Source organism: Crocodylus porosus, unplaced genomic scaffold (assembly GCF_001723895.1).
Source record: "Crocodylus porosus isolate Cpor-Errol unplaced genomic scaffold, CroPor_comp1, whole genome shotgun sequence".
Classification (NCBI taxonomy): Eukaryota; Metazoa; Chordata; order Crocodylia; family Crocodylidae; genus Crocodylus; species Crocodylus porosus.
In genome coordinates, this window is record NW_017728917.1 from 11,849,554 (window position 1) to 11,868,726 (window position 19,173).

The 19,173-nt window shown below is 44.5% G+C and overlaps 1 protein-coding gene across 4 annotated transcripts in view; it reads left to right on the top strand.

The window, feature by feature from the left end:
- The window catches only part of MAGI1 (membrane associated guanylate kinase, WW and PDZ domain containing 1), a 179,706-nt gene that overhangs the window by 148,918 nt on the left and 11,615 nt on the right, over nt 1–19,173 (top strand). For 3 of the 4 annotated variants that reach the window (XM_019536694.1, XM_019536692.1, XM_019536697.1), the window contains exons 14-18: nt 4,951–5,028; nt 8,530–8,621; nt 9,617–9,809; nt 11,833–12,126; nt 14,661–14,864. In XM_019536694.1, coding sequence (XP_019392239.1) covers nt 4,951–5,028; nt 8,530–8,621; nt 9,617–9,809; nt 11,833–12,126; nt 14,661–14,864 — 861 coding nt within the window. The remainder of the gene's footprint in view (nt 1–4,950; nt 5,029–8,529; nt 8,622–9,616; nt 9,810–11,832; nt 12,127–14,660; nt 14,865–19,173) is intronic. The other variant, XM_019536693.1, reaches the window with a different exon arrangement.

The window sequence follows — 19,173 nt, forward strand, 5'->3', positions numbered from 1 at the left end:
GAAAAATAATAACTCATGAGTCAGAGGCTTCCTGGCTGAAGATGCGTCTCTCCGGATCCAGTGTCTCAGCAATGCAGTTTGTGTGGCTCTTTTCCCTTCCAGACGTACTTGTTCTGGCCATGCAGGCCCAGGTTCCTTTTTCAGCCTTATTGGCCCCTCCGGTGGAGAAAGGAGGGATGTGGACGGTCCTCTCATCCCATCAGGAGGGGATGAGGGCCGTGTAGTCCGTGGCCAGGGCCACTTCCCCCAGAAGCCTTGTGGGAACCGAATCCCCTCTGCCCCGTGCCTCCCTGCAGCCTGGCTGTGTAGAAACCACGCTGTCATTGTCTTGGACCCCCTGCAGCTATTGAGCAAATTTCTAATTAACTGTTTAGCTCATGCTAATTAGTCATTAGTGTTAGCTCAGCAGCATTAACTCCTGCCTGGATTTCTCAGTGGAAATCTGTGGGCTGACTGGCCCTCTTCCCCCCCTCCAGCTCTGCAATTCTTCCTCGTCCCCAGTTCTCCATCTCCGAGCCCTGTCTCTAAACCCCAGCTTCTTGCTGCTGTGTTTTCCTCTTTCAGCTTCCCTCCTTTTCCCCCTCTATCAGCGCGTCTACACGAGATGCTACGGCGCAATCGCGACGAGCTCCTTTGTTGTAGCTCGTTGCTGCCGCACAGCAGCAGTGCTGGGCACGAACCGTGATGCAATACACTACTGTGCGTTAGCACCAGGAAAAAACCGTACAATGACAGTGCTGCATGGTAACGCCGGTTGCTGCACAGTCATTTAGTACTTGCATTTAGGGCTTGCTAAAGTACTAGATGACTGCACAGTAGCAGCTGCGCAGTCCGCCGGATGTGCAGACGTGGCCAAGTCCACCATACCTGTAGACGCAGCCACCATCATGCCTCCACGTTAAGCATGGGCCTGCCTTCTTCCCTGTCTGCAATCCTCGTCTCTCCCTGGCAAGGGTGGGAATTCTGCCTTCTGACTCCTGCTTGCTCATCCCTTTCCCCCGCTTTGATGCAGCTTCTCAGGGGAAAGTTTCACCTGGACTTCTTGGCAGCTCTCCTTAGGTATGTGCTGGTGGACAGATCAAGGATTTACCTTTGCTGAGCCTGGGCTTGTTTCAAACATGTGGTTCTCTGAGTTGGCTTCAAATCGGGCAATGAAACATGACCATCCTGCCTCTTCCATCTGCTTCCTTATGGCTTGGCTTTGCTGGGTTTCATTGTGAAAGGCAAACCAAGATTGAAAAGGTGTAACCTGGAAGGCACCTCATTTGCACGGAGGGTCAGACCCAGAAAAACTTGATAGTTGAGTTGACAAAGATTTTGGACTCAATCCTGCTCTTCTCCCCCAGGGCCGTGGGTGGTGGCAGTCCATAGCATGACAGAAGTAAATGAGAGAGCTTGGGTGCCAGGTACCCCATGCTAAGCCATTTTATTCACGCTGTGCTTAACATTTTGGCCTCAGTAAGTTGCAGTACACTCATAACATAGTATTTACTGGTACTTCAACAGTTAGTGATGCAGAGATGCCATCGCTTGAGGCTGAAAAGCATCCCTTGTCTGTGGAGTGACATGGTACCCCTTTTCCCATCACACCCCTTCCTGGGCTTGGAAATGTGTCCCTTTTCAGTAAGCCATAAGCAACCCTCTAAAACCGCCGGTCCCAAATGGAGATGTGATACTTAACAAGTGGATATTTACTCATTTATCATTGCTGGATTTAATGTGGAAGTGGAGTTGCAAGCCTAGCACCTGGGTTTCTTATGGAAACTATTGCTCTAAAACATAGTTGTGAACAACTTACTAGAGTGCAGTCGCACAACTTATTCCTCCTTCTTATTGCAAAGTGCAGATGCAATCCAAGCATCAAGCGCAAGACAAAACCTTTGTGTGGAGTAGATTTGCAATAAGTAGTCCATGAAGTGGATTTTAAAAAAAAATCAGAGTATCTAACATCTATGAAACTATAAATGTATGTTGAATTTTATGAAGAAATCAAGGAAGGTGAGGTCTTAATGAAGGAGTTAATCCACTAGCAACTCATAGCTGGATTTTGGCTCCTTTTATCTTTGACTATAAAGCGTGCAGAGATATCTTGATGCACCTTTTGAATGCAGCGGATACAAAGGAAAGATTGATCCTTGGACCATGTCCCAGTTTGGGCAAGAGTTTTATTCCAGCAATAATATGCAGAGATTTCATGTAGTATCACAGTGCCGTCTTCTCGAGGACGGGAACAAGATCACCTTGAAGGATACTAAACACGTGAGCAGCTCTTCTAATTGGGAGCAAATTTCACTCACTACATTTTCCACTATTTGAGACGTGGATAGGGGCAGCCATGTGGTCATATGGTGTGGAGATACAACCTTTTCTTCCTTTGCTGAGTGCCCTTTGGCTAGCTGAAGCGTATCTGTGAAAGGCGATACTTGGTTCCAAATGACATGTCCATCGCCCACCCTCCAGCCAAACCATATATTTTATATTTTATCGATCACACGTCTTGTGAGATCGTGAGGCACTTGCCTCCTTTGCCGACGAGAGCTATACAAGTAAATGCCCTTTCCTGGGTATAAAACATCGAATCAGGATTCATAGCTCAAAACCAGTCCGAGCAGCCCGTGTTCTCCAAAGAAATACTTTTCTGTGCCCTGGCCTTGCCGCACAAGCTGCAAAATAATAGCAGCTTCATGCATCCAGTGTGAATTAATAAGTGCGGCGGCATGTGATCCGGGGATCAATCCTGCAAGGTGCAGAGGACCCTGGCCTCAATCCAGCCAATTTCAACTTCAAGCTTTGAAGCCAGTGGGATTACTTAAATGCTTAAAGCTTAAGCTGGGCTCAGGTGCACCGCACTTGGCTGAATCAAGCCTTTGCAGAAGAGAGGAGGGAATATATAGCTTTCAGCTGAGCGACTCCTGAAACTAGATCATTTGGCGCTGATGATAATTTGCCATTTGATTGTGCTAAGTTTTAGCAGTGTGGTCTCCTCTTTATGCATAGCTCATTACTGCTAATTAGAGTTCTATATGTGTATCAGAGGGGAGACTTTAGCATTGAGTTTAAAAAAAAAAAAAAAAAAGGACTGTTTCCAAGATCCGGACATTACGTGCATGGAGAGCCCTCGGTGGAAGAAGCTGTAATTGAATAGCTTACCAGAGCCGATGACTCTCACATCTTGTACCCTTTTATTGAAAATATATTTTTATAATATGCTTTTTATATTTCAATTTATTATAAAACTTCCTTGAAGATTAACACAATCTGTTGTCAAATTTTTCTCTTGTGGCCTGATTGCTTTGCAAAATACCATATCCTACATATGGCCATCTGTCAAAACAGCAGTAACAAAATGAATTAATCTGAATTGCAGATGTGTTAATGAATCCCTTTGAAGGACTTAAACATTAATTAAAAGTAAAGCGGAACACTATAGAGTAATTCTGAAGCTTTTAAACTATTCTGGTTATCTTTAAGACTGGAATTTTATTTTGAGGCACATCGTGGGGTTGGTTTTTTTTCCGTTGTAAATCTGATTAAAAATACAAACAAAGTTGACACAGTGTGTAGTTTTGACTTGACAGTCATTAAATAGAGTTTTAAAATATTAACACAATGGTATCAAATGTTTCACACTCCCCCCCCCCCCCAAAAAAAAAAAATACACTCCGGAAATTGCCGACTGCCTTGTGAGCAGACTGGCTTTGAAGACAGTAGTGTAGAAAAAGGGCCCTCTGTAAGGTCATGTTCTTGTATTATATTAACATGAAACAAACAGTTACATTCATACGCTTGGACACACAGATGTGCCCGTTCCCTTAGAGAATGCCTTTTTTTAGAAGGATCTTAATATTTCTAGCTTGTTGCATTAGCAGAAACGGCTGCAGAGCAGGTCTAGTTGCAAAGCTTATTTGTGACCACATGTAATGAATGATCATCTGTCACTAACTTAGCCCTGGATCTTAGCAAGGTACCAAGTGCTTCCTAGACTTCACGTGTGTGACTAGTAAAATTGCCAGTGCCAAGCACTAAAAATGATGAATAAGGGGTTTTTTGTTTCCAATTATTTATTTTAAATAAGAAACACAAATAGAATTCTTTTTTTAATTATCTGCTGCCTCTTGAAGGTGCGTTTCTGTCATATTTTTCAAGTTATTTTTCCGCAATGGGAAGGGCTCAAAACTTTAGCTAAAGGAAGGAAAGAAACCATAAATAAACCATAAAAAACTGGGGATTTGGGAAGAATACAAAATATGAAATCCACGATATAACTGCAGAAGTATTTGACCCTGGAGTCATCTCATTGGCTTCATCAGAAGTACCGATGCTTAAAGTTAGGCATGTGCTTAAGTACTTTGCTGAATTGTGGCCTAAAATACTTCCATGATTAACTGAGCAACAGTTATTGTTGAGGTTCACCCCCTATAAGACCTTGTGATCTGTGCACGGCAGATTTGTTCTTCCAGGCAAGTCTGCTATTTTGTTAAAGTGATATTGCAGTAGGAAAAAATAGATGGTATCTTGCATGTAAAGATAGGGGTTAGAGACGACCGAGTAACACTTTAATTAAATGAAGTCGTAGTGTCTGAAAACATTTTTTCAGTTTTCAGCATCCAACTTGTATGTATAGTTTCTTCTAATGCTGGACATAAGATTTACCTCTCGCAATCCCAGAAACTGTGCTGTGATGGTGGAAGTGGTTTACAAGATCTCAAAAAGAACTTTGTAGAAAGCTATTTTTTAAAGTTTTTTTTTCCAAGAGATTCATGCATTACGGGAGGGCGGGGAAAAGTTGAATAAGCCAACAGTTGTTTTAATCCACAGTCCCTGTGACCTTTGCAGTGGTACGTGCGGAAGCCTAACAAAATATCTATATCGGTTGAGTACATTTTAAGTGAAGTTGAACAAGAAAGCAGATGCATTAAGCTTTGCAAAACTGTAAAATTGATATTGCAGCTATGTCACCTTCGCCTGCAACTGGACTGAGCAAGGGTGAGAGAGAGAGAGAAATCAATTCCACGAGTTTTGGAGAATGTAAGGATGTGTTGAGAACGTGCCCGTGTCTTGTCTCGTGTCTTGTGTTGGTATCGCTGCTACTTTGCCACTGCGGCCCATTTGTGGCCAGGGTGGTTCAGAAGGGCAAAAGGTGATGGCTAACGAGGAATGAAGGCACCATGTAGTTGCTTTAGCTTTTCATTGGCAAGCAACAGACCGTAGGCACTTGCAGCACCTCCATCCACTTTGATAGTCTTCCATGAACCTGCCCTACGGCCTGTTGATGGCATGGAGTCCGTCTATGCCACTGGTCTCGTTCCTCTTCACCGCTTGCACAAAACTCTCTTGACTGCCTTTGCGTGTTATTCGAAACAGTGGCTTCTAAAAGTAGGGTGGCGGTCACCACCCATCTAGGCTGACACTAAGGCGGTCTTCCAAGTAGGTGCGCCTACTAGGGAGTTGGATTGGAGCTCAGCAGCTGAACAAACACATCCAGGAGTCCTTTTCCTGGACCAAGATTCAGCAACTTTTGTTTTAATCCGCAAAACGATCTGCCTGAACCTTGGGAGCACTCAGGTTAATTTTACAAGGCAGTTACAGGCTTGTGTTACTCATATAAAATGGTTGTGCATGAGCTGGAGGGGGAGCGGGGTTGTTTTAGCAAATTGGACTCCATCAGTCAATTGCCTAATTGGCAAACGGATGCAAAAGCTGCCAAGGGAGTTTTGTTTGCCCGCCCACCCTGTATAAGTGTGTGTGTTGTGTAGGTTGTGTTTGTGTCCCCCCTTCCTGTAGTCTTTCATAGTAAAATGCATTGCTGGGTAAATGCACTTCGTGGTAGACCTTATGTTTCATTGCTCTGGTTTGAAGCCCACATTTCAGCCTCTTTTTGTGTTACCTTGAGTGGCTGCTCATAGACTAAAAGGTACCTGGATGAGGAACATAAGGCAACGTTCAGCAAGACTGTAGATTTGGCAAATGTGTGAAGCGATGCTGAGAAAATGGGCCCATGCTGACGATCTCTGTTGAAGCCATTTTGTTTCTGAAAGGCAGGCCATGCCCTCTAATTGGCTTAGCCAGTCTGCCAAAACCCTGTGAAATGTTAGACAACTTGTAGAAAGTGTCTGCATGGTTTCATGCTTGGATTAACCAAAGACGACGACAAACACCAATTAATTTATGGTCTAAATTCTGTTATGGGGGATGTCCTTATTTATAGCAAATAGCCTTCAGCCAGCTAGTCCTGACTGGTAAACACTACCGACTACCAGTCTGCTCATCACTTTTATGATTCTGTAATTGTATTTGGAGAAAAATTAGTTTATGACTTCAAGAGATGATGCATATGATTTTAAGCTTAGCTTTTAACCACAAAGCAATCAAACAAGAAGGTGTCGGATGAAAAAAAGAGTGCATTTCAGTCAAGGGCTGTAACAAGATCGGAAAAAAAAAATGCCAGCTCCCTGACACCCGGGACTTGCACTCACCTGTTCATTTCATTTCCATTCTTCCGTATTGTGGATTCATGTTGCAGTTTAAACTCATTGGTGAGTCACTGAAAGAGGAAGCATCAGAGCCAGCCTGAAGTCTACTGTATAAAGCACCAATCGATTAGACCCAAACTTTTTGTACGACAGACATTGACAGCATTAAATGCAATAAGAACCCAATCCTAAGCTCATGGACGTCAATTAAAGATGCTTCCATGGACTTTGGAAAAGGCCTTAAATGAAGAGAGCCGGTTTACTTGTTTTTAGATACCGGCATTGATTTTTATTTGATTATAAACATGCACCCCAGCAATAAATATTTACCAACATCCTTGATAGTCATATTAAGTATCATTCCTTTACTAAAGATGCAGACAGCTGGCCAATACAAGAATAACTTCTTCTGCCATTAATTATAAATCATGGGGGTTATTACAAAATTAATCAGTGTTACAGTTACTAACCAATAAATATTAAATGAACCTGAAGGTGTCTTCTGATATGATTTAATGTTAACAATTAATTTTGCTTTTAAAAAAAAAAGAAAAGAAAGGAAAGACAGCACGGATAACTTCATTTAAATTATCTCTGTTCAGTTGCACTTCAAGGTTATCCCTTTAACATATGTAATATTCAGTGTAGACATTTTGCTTCTGTTCCATACTAATAAGTAGGTATAGCTGGGCCCTTTGCATTTCCAGCTGCCTTTGTCTGCTCAGTAGAAAATGAGACGTTTTAAAAATCCAGGTCCACAGCATCAGCTGTATTAACTTCAGTGGCACTCCTCCGATTCACACCAGCTGAGGATTCATCCCTTAGCTATTTCAAGAGCCATCAGCTAAGAAACTGTGCCCTACAAAACCTAATGATGACAGTAGAAATCATAACAGCAAGCTCGTTTCTTTTTTTTTCTTCCATCGAAAGAAAAGCGTCTGTATCATGTTGCTAATGGAATTATCCTCTCTTATAGAGACACGTTTACAAAAGGCTGTTGGACTTATTAGCGACTCTAATACAGATGAATACTAATATCATGGTGCTAAGCAAACAGCAAGAGCTTGTAGTGCTTCTCAATCTCCTGCCCGTTGTTCAAACAGAAGCGATGGAGTTCTTAGCTGCAGTTTACGATTTAAACCTATGAACGTGCTTAGTTACACCTTGAAGTCTTGCACCTCTCTGATTAGGTATTCCCAGCTAGCGAGCCTTGTTAAGGAGCAGAAATCAGAGCAGCATACCTAATAGATAACTTCAGGACCCATCACCTCCTGCAGTCAAATCCTCAGAGGCGGCAGAGGGTGGAAGGATCACTGGCAAGGGTAACCTCGCTGCAAATTTTTCTCCGTTCATGCTGTCCCTGGGTGGGAAGGGGTGGAACAGGTTTTCAGCCGCTGCTTTGCTTTGAGATCTGCCACCCCCTGCCCTACCCCACCTCCGAGAGCCGTAGTTTGAAGGCTGACAAGGCCAGAAATGAAAGGCGTCCATCCTTCTGTCCTAATGTAGCAGCGACGAGTCAAGGAGATGAGTAATTTCCCCCCTACCAACACACACATGCATGTGCATGCACACTGTTTTCTGCAGGAAGATGCATCCTGGTGTTGTTCCAACCCCCCCTGAAGCCAATGCAAAGACTCGCAATGATTTCAGTGGGCTTTGGATCAGGTCCCAGGGGAACGTAAGCAGAGCATTCATGAGGGAGCTCCACGGGGGTCAGGTGGCTTTCATCCAGAGTATCCCACATGGAGGCAAACTGTAGACGATGGTTAGTCCTTCATTGCATTGCTTCTGCAATGTTTCTTTGTTCACAGTCCAGTGGTGCCCCTCGTTCTCCCTCATTGCTGGTGAGTTGTACCTAATGCCACAAGTCATTAGTGGGATTCTGCAGTAACATGCTATTTGCTATAAGCGTGGGCCCTTAAGTAAGGCGTCTTGTCTCTGGTTTTATCACTCATAATACAAGAAAACTGATAGGACTTGGAGGACTTTGGGTTTAAGCTGCCGGCTTTCCTATTAAAGGTTGTAATAACATTTCTCTTTCCTTCTGTTCCTTCAGTTCCAGATTATCAAGAACAGGATATCTTTCTCTGGAGAAAGGAAACTGGCTTTGGATTTAGGATTCTAGGTGGAAATGAGCCTGGAGAACCGGTGAGTGCTTTTGAAAGTGGACTTGTTTCTGATCGCCTTGCGCAGTCCCTGCCAAAACACACGCAGGCATACCCTGCTCTGTGAATAGCCTGTCCATTTGGTTCTGACCAGACTGCACCCATCCAAATACTCCAGATTTGGAGGAGACTAAAATTCAGCGCTGGCCCCGCGTGCATGTTACAGGCTAGGCCAGCCTCCAGATCTTAACACATCCACACAGAGGTGGAAAGTGATTTTTCCAATCAGTCTTTCAGCAGGTTCCTGTTTTACTATTTGACCTTAAGAGCAGTCTCTCTCAGTCTCTTTTATCTTTCCCTGAATTAACTTGGTTTCTTAGCTGTGAATCTAGCATCCCGGAAAGGTGCCAGACTAAAAGCACCTAATTTTCTGTCTGTTTGCTGAGCAGGTCAAGCATACAAAGTGTCAGCGCGCATTGCTGCAGGCTGCCCTGTCAACGTGCTTCCTGTCCATTTGTGGGGAAAGGGAGGTCACGGTTTTCTTTCATGCCGCAGCAGCGTTGCTGAGCTCAGGGGCGATAAACTGAAGCCAACCTGGTGCATGTGAAAGTGGAGCTGAGGTGATGAGCTCTAGGGTCCAGCAAAGAGATTGATTTAGAGTCCAGCTTGCTGCTTGGTCTTGCTGCTCTGATTGACGATGCTATTGCTAATTGCCCTGTGCTGTTATTTAGTCTCTTTTGGGAAACGCATCCTCTGGAGGCAGGTGATCAGCCAGAGTGAAGGGATCTTGCACACAGTTATATCCTGGTGATAAAGAAACAAGGGTGATTGTGCTTGTCATCATCTGGTCCTCCTTCCTCACGTCGGTTCACAGAGGTCTTTATTCAGAACAGCTGATGGATGTCGGTCACTTGTGCTCACTGCTGATTTGGGTTATACACAACCCAGGGCTTCCAATCTTGTTCCCAGTCCCCCCAGGCTTCCTTAGCTAGCTGTCTGATTGTTGAATACCTCCCCTTTTTTTCCACCCCCCAATAGATTTACATTGGTCACATTGTACCGCTGGGTGCTGCCGATGCCGATGGTCGCCTGCGATCCGGAGATGAGCTGATCTGTGTAGATGGCACACCTGTGGTTGGAAAATCGCACCAGCTCGTCGTCCAACTTATGCAGCAGGCTGCCAAGCAAGGCCATGTCAACCTCACTGTACGGCGCAAAGTCGTATATACAGGTATGTTCAGTCTGATTGGGAGGACCTCACTTTATTATTTTCCAGTCTTAATCCAGGGAATTTACTGGTCAGAAACCCTGAACCTCCATCTCAGAGCAGTTGTGTTTCCATTTTCACAGTAAGTGTGAGTGCAGATGTTATTCAACCTTCCAGCTGACTTTTATCCTTTTTTTTTTTTTCTGGCTTTTTGAATGCTTTAAAATTATGACACTTACATTTTAAATATGAATATCTTTATGGCAAGATCTTGGATCTTTTCAGTCTCTGCACAGCTTTAAGATACTAGGTAAGCTATTTGTTCCTAATTTGCTGCAATTAATAGCTTGGTTGTATTACACTGAGTTCTTGACGTTCTGTAGTGCGCTGGTTTTACAAGCACGCCATAAAATACTGCCCCTCCCTGAAGACCTTTTCACTGAAATAGTTAAAACACAGGCTGGGAAGGGAAAGAGAGACAGAGAGGGGAAGGAAGTACTTTGCTAGTTCAGTGATGGAGCTGGGAGTGAAATATATTTACAAATGAAGTCACGTTTCAGTGCCCTGACCCCTGGGCCGTGCTTCTCTGGTAGAGAGAACATTAAAAAATGATGCCAAGTGAGAGTCATTTGAAATCCTCTCCTTTTTTTTTTTTGTTTTGTTTTGTAAGTAAGGTTCCAGTGGTTGCACATTCACAAATTGATGCAGGACAGAAATGTATCCTTCGCTGCCAATGAACAGGGCGTGAACATGGAAGAACAGCCGAGCCCGGAACAAAACATCGTTTTGTTCTTGCAAATCTACAAAAATGTGCTGTTATTAAAGAAAGCGGGGACATGACAATGAGGTTGCTAGATGACACGTGATTTATGTGTTGCTAGTGACAGTTAATAGCAAGTGCTGGGATTTTCTTCCACCTCAGTCCAAATTTCAGAGTTGGATCTTGGTCTAGGCCCATTTCTAGACAAAAAGGACATGGAGCAGACTTCCAGGTGAGGTGTCAACAAAAAGACAGGGAAGGATGTACTTGAAGCCCAAAGGAGGATCAAAATAACCTTCAGGTTGCAAAGATCCTTGTTTCTCTCCTCTGAACTTTGGGTGGACTTCTGGCAGGCGGTATTACATCCATATTTGGTTTCTTTTCCTTTATACTGTCAAAATGTAGTGCGAGTGCTGCGTACTAGCCTATGTCATGGAGCTAATACATCTCAGTTGTTTCCAGTCTTACCATTTTAGATAGCCTAATAGAGGATCGTTTTGCAGAGTTAGGTTTATTTGACTTCTTTATTGCATGTAATCCAGGCTGGAAACAATCACAGAAAGGTTTAGATGGATGAAATACATATATTTTTGTATCTAGGGACTTCTCTAAATGTGGGATTATTCATGAACAACTCTGCAGAGGAGCATCTCTTTGGCAATAAGTCTGTCCTAACTTAAGGGATGGCACTGAACCCACGTGATTCAGATTTGTGATGTCAGTGAGGTTCACACACAGAGTTGCAATGGTTTCACTAAATCACAATTTTAGGATATAGGCATGAAAATAATTTACCATAGGCCGATTAGGGGTAGGGTTTCCCCGTTTGTGGGGAAAGGGAGGTCACGGTTTTCTTTCATACCGCAGCAGCGTTGCTGAGCTCAGGGGCGATAAACTGAAGCCAACCTGGTGCATGTGAAAGTGGAGCTGAGGTGATGAGCTCTAGCACCAGGGTAAGCACCTGTGTGCAAGCTCGGAATTGTTCATTGCTCCCTTGCCTCTGTAAATTAGCATGAGGCTTCAATGTGCTACTTGAGCCACGTGAGAGCATGTTTGTGCGAGTGTGCAGGGGTGCGGGTGTATTTCCAGGGCCGTTTCAGTGTGCAGGTAACAACCAGCAGCTCCAGCAGCATCTGGCACGAGCAGATGTTGGTCCAGTTGGAGATATGCCTGTCCTGTCATTTATCCCAGGCCCTTTATTTTTTGTAGCTGAACTTCATCTCCATACTGCTAAAAACACCAGGGCCATGCCGCCAACGCGGTGAGAATTGTGCTTTTCTCTTGCAGTTCCAAAAGCAGAGAACGAAGTCCCTTCTCCAGCCTCCTCGCATCACAGCAGCAACCAGCCTGCTTCCCTGACAGAGGAAAAACGTACCCCGCAGGGAAGCCAAAACTCTTTAAACACCGTGAGCTCCGGCAGCGGCAGCACCAGCGGCATCGGCAGTGGAGGGGGTGGCGGCAGCGGTGTGGTCAGCACCGTGGTGCAGCCATATGACGTGGAAATCCGGCGTGGAGAAAACGAAGGCTTTGGCTTTGTCATTGTGTCTTCTGTGAGCAGGCCGGAGGCGGGGACGACCTTTGGTAAGTCCTGAAAGCTGTCGCTCTAACGAGGCAAGGGGGCGCATGCTGCCGTGCACTGAGGCAAGCAAGGGTTTAAATTAAAATTCATCAGTGTGGCCCACTTTTGGTGTCATAATTGGAGGCTGAGAGTTAGTAGGTGTTGGCCTTTTGGGTTTTGTCAAACCCTGGGATCAGAAGAGTGGGACTTGTGAACTCTGAATAGCAGCAGAGCCAGGAGTGCTAGTGCCTGGCGCGCCTTGAGATCGCTCTCGGGCAGGTCGGCAATAGGTACAAATTGAAATTTTATATTTTTCTCCCAGCAGAGGAGTAGGAGGATCCCAGAAAGAGAGAGCATTGGGTCCAGTGGAGCAAATAACCCAGTTGAAATGCTGCCTCTGGTCCATGGAGGGCCCGTAGATTTGAAACCAGCCCCTCCTAAAAGTGATTAACTCCTCTCTGCATTTCAGAGGGATTCTCCTAACTGCCCTTAAGTGTATGAGCATGCTGATAGCTAGAGATTGGTGCATTATTAGTGCTTGCTGTGATGGAAGATAATGAAAAGTTGCATCAAAAATGATAGCTTGTTGCCTTAACTTGGCCTGCCCTCCATCTCCTCCTCCCAAGCACATGGTTGCATAGAATAGGGAATAACACATATTTTTTTCCTCTGCTTCTTCAGTGGATTTGGCCACTTAAAGGCAAGCACATGCATCAACGTGGCCTGTTTTGTGCATACCTCCCTGGGCCTTCATCTAGCTAGGAAGTTGCATTGCAAGGGAGATGTCTAATTCTTCCTCCAGACGCTAAGAGGAATTGTTGGGAAGGGCAGTGTGAAATATAAAATATACTGCACTGTTCCTCCTTGAAGAGACCGTGATGAGCTGATGTAAAGCATGATGTTCATTCTAGGCAGAACCATTAGCTAAATAAAAGCTGGTGTAATGTAACCTCTCCAGGGGTTCTTCACTTGATATGTTTTGACCTGTGACTGTGTCTCCTTGAATTTTCAAGTACATCAAACTTTTTCCTGATACTCCGCATGAGATGCTTTGCCCTCAGCTATGCAGCGCTTGTCTTGTGCCTGTAGTTTTTGTGTGTCCTTCATGGGTTGTCTTTAGAGATGGGCTGAACTGGTAGAGAAGCTCCCCCTGGTCCCCTTAGTGTGGGGTTTCACATCCATGGTCAATACACTGGATCAACTAAATATTAATTTCTGCTTCTGAAACCCACACAACCCTGACTGAAAGGAGCAAGCCAGGCTTTGTATTGCAGGAGAAACTTGCTCACTGTTAAGAAACGGCGTCCCATGTCTAATCACCCTTCCAGCAAGTCACGCGTGTGCCTCTCCAGCCTTGTCACATTACTTCATATCCCATTTTTAGCCCTTTCTTTATAGTTTTTTCAAGTATTACTACATCTGTAACAGTGCATATCTCTAAAACTACTAATCAAATAAAGGATTACGGCCGAGGTGCACAAGTGCATCTTGAGGATGAATGCATGGTGGATACAGCCGTCATCTCACGCCTCACCATCTCATGCTCCACTGACTATGGGCTATGTATATAGGGCTTGCCAGCAATGCAAGGAAAGCTGGAGGGGCCATATGTCCTAAGTTGTGGGCATCCTCCATTTGCAGGGCCAGGTAACTGTTGTGGGCTGTCCTGCGTCTGTTGTGCATTCATCCCAAAATGCTCTTGCTGGGTGCATCTCGGAGACATTTGGACTGTTTTGCTTGTGGTTTTAGAGCTGTTGAAGCCAGGGGTCTGCATTCAGTCCCTGCTTCTCTTCCCCAATCAAATCAACTTTTAAGCTCATAAAAGGGGAAGAATTAATAGTGGTTTTGAGGTGGTGGGTGGTACCGAGCAAGTCCCGCGTGTCAGTCTTGGCCCATCTCTAGTGGTCCTGTGCCTTCCCTAGTGCTTCCTTTGTTCACAATGAAAGAATCGGTTTCTCACTGCTCACCCCCCGCGACACTGGTAGATCGGGTCTTTGTGGTGAAAGTGGGAGTGTTTACTCCGTAGCAGGCGTAGTGATGATCTTTCTAAACTGAGAAAGAACAAAACATTGGCAGAAGCTGGAGCAGCCACTGGCTCAGTGGAGGCCTGGAAAGGCTGACACCGTTGCCCTCTCAGACAAGTAAAGTTTGAGCTCTCTATTAGCAATTTCATATTTTGCAAATGCAAAAACAAAACTTCAATTGGATGATTTTCAGGCTGCCAAGTGCAGCTGTAGTCTATAAAAATGCCGCCGTCTCTAAAGAAACCAAAGGGTGAGACTCTTGGTGGATTGGTGCAATGCCTCCCTGTAATGGCAGTGAGTTAAAGCAAAGCCCTTTGCCCTCACAGTCACTTGCCAATGTTTTGAACACTGGCAGCCAAGCTATCCTTTAATAACTTTTGCTTGATGCATTAATTAATTAACCCTTAACCTTCTCTTTCCCTTTTCAACCCTTTTTCTCCTTTTTCCCTTCACCATATTCCCATGTATATAAACGATTAAAAACCAACCAAAAAAACCAAAACCCACAAAAAACAAACAAACAAACAATAAAGCAGGAAATGCATGTGTGGCCATGCCTCACAAAATAGGTCGGATAATTGAGGGGAGCCCTGCAGACCGCTGTGGCAAGCTGAAAGTAGGGGACCGGATCCTGGCCGTTAATGGATGCTCCATCACCAACAAGTCGCATTCGGACATCGTCAACTTGATTAAAGAAGCAGGAAACACGGTCACTCTGCGCATCATTCCAGGCGATGGTAAAGTATACGTTCATCTGTCTTTGTTCAAATGCTTTACTTCTCCGTGGCGTTTCTGGTCAGTTTGAGGTTTCCATTTCCACCCTACCAGATTGGTGATCTGGTCATGTTTTGTTTCTCTGAGATCCCGTGCTTATGCTGTCCTGGAGCTGTGTCTTTATAGCCTATTTCTGTCGATATATAATAGCAGCCTTCACCTCCCTGCAGCGGGGTTGCAAAGAGGATGGAGCTGGACTGGTCTCAGTGGGGGCAGATGGCAGGACAAGGAGCAGTGGGCTTAAGCTGCAGCAAGGGAAGCTGAGGTTGGATATTAAGAAAAACTTTCTCACTAGGAGGGTGGTGAGGCACTGCGATGGTTCACCTAGAGAGGTGGTGGAGGTCTATCCTTGGAGGTTTTCAAGATCTGGCTAGACACTTGTCTGGGATGATGTGGTTGGGGCTGGTCCTGCCTGGAGCAGGGGGTTGGACTGGATGTGGCCTCCTGAGGTCCTTCCAACCCTCATTGTCTATGATTGTATGAATATGACCCAGTCCCTTGATGACGTTGGACCTTTGCTTGGTTCTTGGGTCTTTCATAAGAGATCACAAAAGGGGATAAGTGTACTGTAGTGTTTTTAAACTGTTTGGAAAGATGATGTGCAGGTAGCTTTGGGAACGATCCTGGTCCAGCATGAAATGATTTTGTCAAGGTGCTTTGATCCTGGAGGTGTTTGCCGGCTCCCAGCTGACTATTTTAGGAGACCCGGAGTCCTTATAATAAATAAAGAAATGTGTCTGCCTTATATCTAGGATTCCCCAAGCCTATCCTGACCATGACATTAAGAAGGCAGGAGACATAAATGCCGGGAAACTTCTGTAGTAAATTAAATTATTACGAACCCCTGTACTTTTCATTGATTGCAGCGTTATGCACTGGATTGGTCCATAGCGTAAACTTGCTCTGCAGAAATTTTCTCGTGCTACCTGGTTCTGTTCAAGCGAAATCAATGGTTATGACATCTGACGGCATAGATACAATTCTAATGAGCATTTTTAGAATCACTCAGTACGTTATCCGCAGTCCAGAAAACTCAATTAAATATAGAAAGAGGGTGATTAAGGATAAATTGGATTGAGTAAGATAGTTCATTGCAACCAAAATTATTAAACGAGATCGTTTCGCTTCACCATCTGACTTGGAAACAGCTTGCTGTCACTTATACTTCACTCTCTGTCTTCCAAGCCATGTTTTGCACTGCATCTATGAACTGTGCTGTGGCAGGGAATGCTTTTAAAAGACTGGAGAGAAATTGTGAATTGAGCCTGGGATTTTCAAAGGGTCACGAAAGATTTACACACCCTATTTCCTGTGTAGGGAAGGGATAAAAAAAAAAAAAGAATTCAATGGTGCCTAAATCTCTCTGGATCAGAGATGAACCTGTGGTTCCAGCTGTGATTTCTAAAGCAGCCCAGGAGTCTGATTGTCATGCTTTTAGTTACGAAAATTAAAATGTACTGAGACTAGACATGTCCTGTTTATTTATAGCTAAGAGAAAATATACTGCATGTGTATAAGGCTTTCTATGCTGGTCAAGTGGTATGTGAGCCTGTGCTGCTTCCAGCAAATTGAGTATTCATGAATAATACAATTACTATATATCAGATACACCAGAGTCTGAACAGGCCTGCATGTGCCAATTTTAGAGGAATGACTCTGACAGTAAAGTGGTTCATTACCTTGTTCTAGCATCTGACCCAAACTGAGAAAAAATAATATCTGGAGAGCGGGGGAAAAAATCTTGAGTGGTTGGAAAATTTTGCTATCAGAGAAGTTTTCCTGTCTCATGCGCATGGCTAAAACACGGCAGCTTTCTTCTCAGAAATCCTTCTTGTAGGATTATGGGAAAAACAAAACGCCATATTGAACATATTTGAGCCAGAGCATTTGCAAATAAGGCTGGTCATTGAGCCATTCAGACTGAAGGGAAAGAAAATCAACAACAGAAAAGGAAATTAAGAAAGAAAGGGTCAAACTGTTCTCTGATGATGCTGCAACTGAAGAATTTGGGAGGTTGTCTTCTTCCCTTTGGATTTCATGGTGTTTTTGCCAACATTAAGCATGCAAGCATCTCAGTCTAGGAGTTTATTTAAAAACAGGCCACATAACAACACATGAGGTTTTTAACATGCCAACTACCAAGATGTGTTCACAAGTGTTGGCCTCCCATGTTCTAGGTGTGTAACAGTCCTAGGCCAGTTGGATTGAATTGTCTGCCACACTCACAAATGAATATATGGGGTTGTTCCTGCCAAAACACTAAAGTGGTACCTCTTCTCCTTTTACTGTTTATCTCACCTTCTCTACCCCATTGAAGTGTATGCAGTTGCTTCTTATTCAAGAGGTGCAACATCCGTTTTTTCTCTGGGTGCAAAGCAGAGTATAGTTCCCTAGAGAGCCATTGCAAAATCAATGGGGAGCTTATGGAGAGGCACAAATGCACACACCGCCTCTGCCTATGTATATATGTAGATACATTCTGCTTGGAAAAGCCTCTTGGATGCCCATAAGAGTTGCACACTTCTATGCAAGGGCAGAATGTGGTCCACAATCCATTCATATACTGTACCTAATAATGCACTTCTTTCTGGTTTTTGCCCCTGATTTTGAAAAGACTCATGCATCTGCTTAAATCTCCCTTCCTGAGCTGTGCCTCTGAAATTGGCCTTGAAGTCAGTGGAAGTGCTCATGGTATATAAATGAATAGCCTGCAAAGGTACGTAGATGTAGTAGCACTTTTCTGTACCCAAGATAGTGTTTGGCACAGAACAGAACTGGATTCAGTAGTTGCCTGTGTCCTTTCTAGGGCTGAATGGCCAGTGTTTTGCTGGGCCACACTGAGCTGACTTGGTATAATGCAGCTTTCTGACTGCAGCAGCCTTTTTGGAGAAAGTAGCCTCTGTTGGGTCTGGTGGTTTGAGGAAAATCTAATAGGATACTCCAGGAGCTGTAAAGTAAGAAATTACAGATAGCCTTTCAGCAAAGGAGACAGGGGTACTTATAGGAGCTATTAGATCTACACGGGAACGCTACAGTCACTCAGATAGCTTTTCACTTCTTGTTTCAAGGTGGGGAAATAGGAGAGGATTTTCAGGAAAGGTGTTCCTCGTGCTGCCTGAGCCTTTGTGTAAAATGTTAACCGAAATACCTCCAATGTGCTGACCCTTGCCAACTCTTGGGATGTGGGAAGCTAAAGATAGACTTGTGGAACTGCATCTGTGCAGAAGAGAAATTGTTGATCTGCTTGGTATGCTTAGCACAACCTACCAGGGAGCAAAAATGTTGCATTCCCTTTGAAGTCTTCGTCTCATCCCAGACTATTCACAGAAGGCTGCTGAGGCTTGCGTGCTGGATGAATTCAGCACGCGTCAGAAACATGTATTGAACCCCCTTGTTTTCAGGGCAGAATTTAGCATTAGGGGCATCTGAATGAATCGGGCAAAAACCCATGGTCTTAAGACCTAGCCGCTTTCTAGCAAGGTGAGCATCCTCATGCAGAAGTGCCTACAATATTACTTGCATTAGCGGAGCGGAGTGGAAGCTGCTCAGCTTCCACTTTGGCCAGATCTATACCACTCCCTGTCTGGAAACAAGGCTTGCCCACTCCATCCTGCTGCATCCACCTAGACAGGTTGAGCGGGTCCTGAGTATGAGTACACACCTTTGCACCACTCTCTGGTGGCTGAGGTGTGGTTTTGACAGTGGGCAGAGGGAGATGCATAGACATCTTAGGTGCCTGCTCCCTTTCCTTTGAAGCCATGCCCATTTGGCTAATGAGGAGGAGGAAACCCATACTTTATCCAGGTATCTGTAGTTAAAAAATATCAGTGCAAGCATATACTACTCTGGCATTCAGTAAATACCCAGGAAAGCTTCTGACCACCTTCTTCCCTTGATTCAAGCACCAGCCACTTGCTAATGCCATTTGTAGTTCTGGGTTGCCCCTCTTTTGCCATGAACTTGCCAGTGTCCACAGGAACAAGGAACCAGATGGTAAGAGGATGCAATTCAAACAGGAGCAGGACAGAGGAGATTGGGAGTTTTGTACTGGAGAGGCAGGCACCTTATTCTGCTTTCAACTCAGCCTGGAAGGCTAAAATTGCAATAAAGGCTGTTTTAAAAGAAGGTGGCAACGACCATTGGAGCAGTGATCTGGGGCCGCAGCGGACTCGGTCACTTGAATCCTTCAAATCCAGATTGCGCATCTTTGTAAGCTTCGGTTCAGCCCGAAGTCATGTCTTGGCTGGATGAAACTCTCTGGTCTGTTATGCA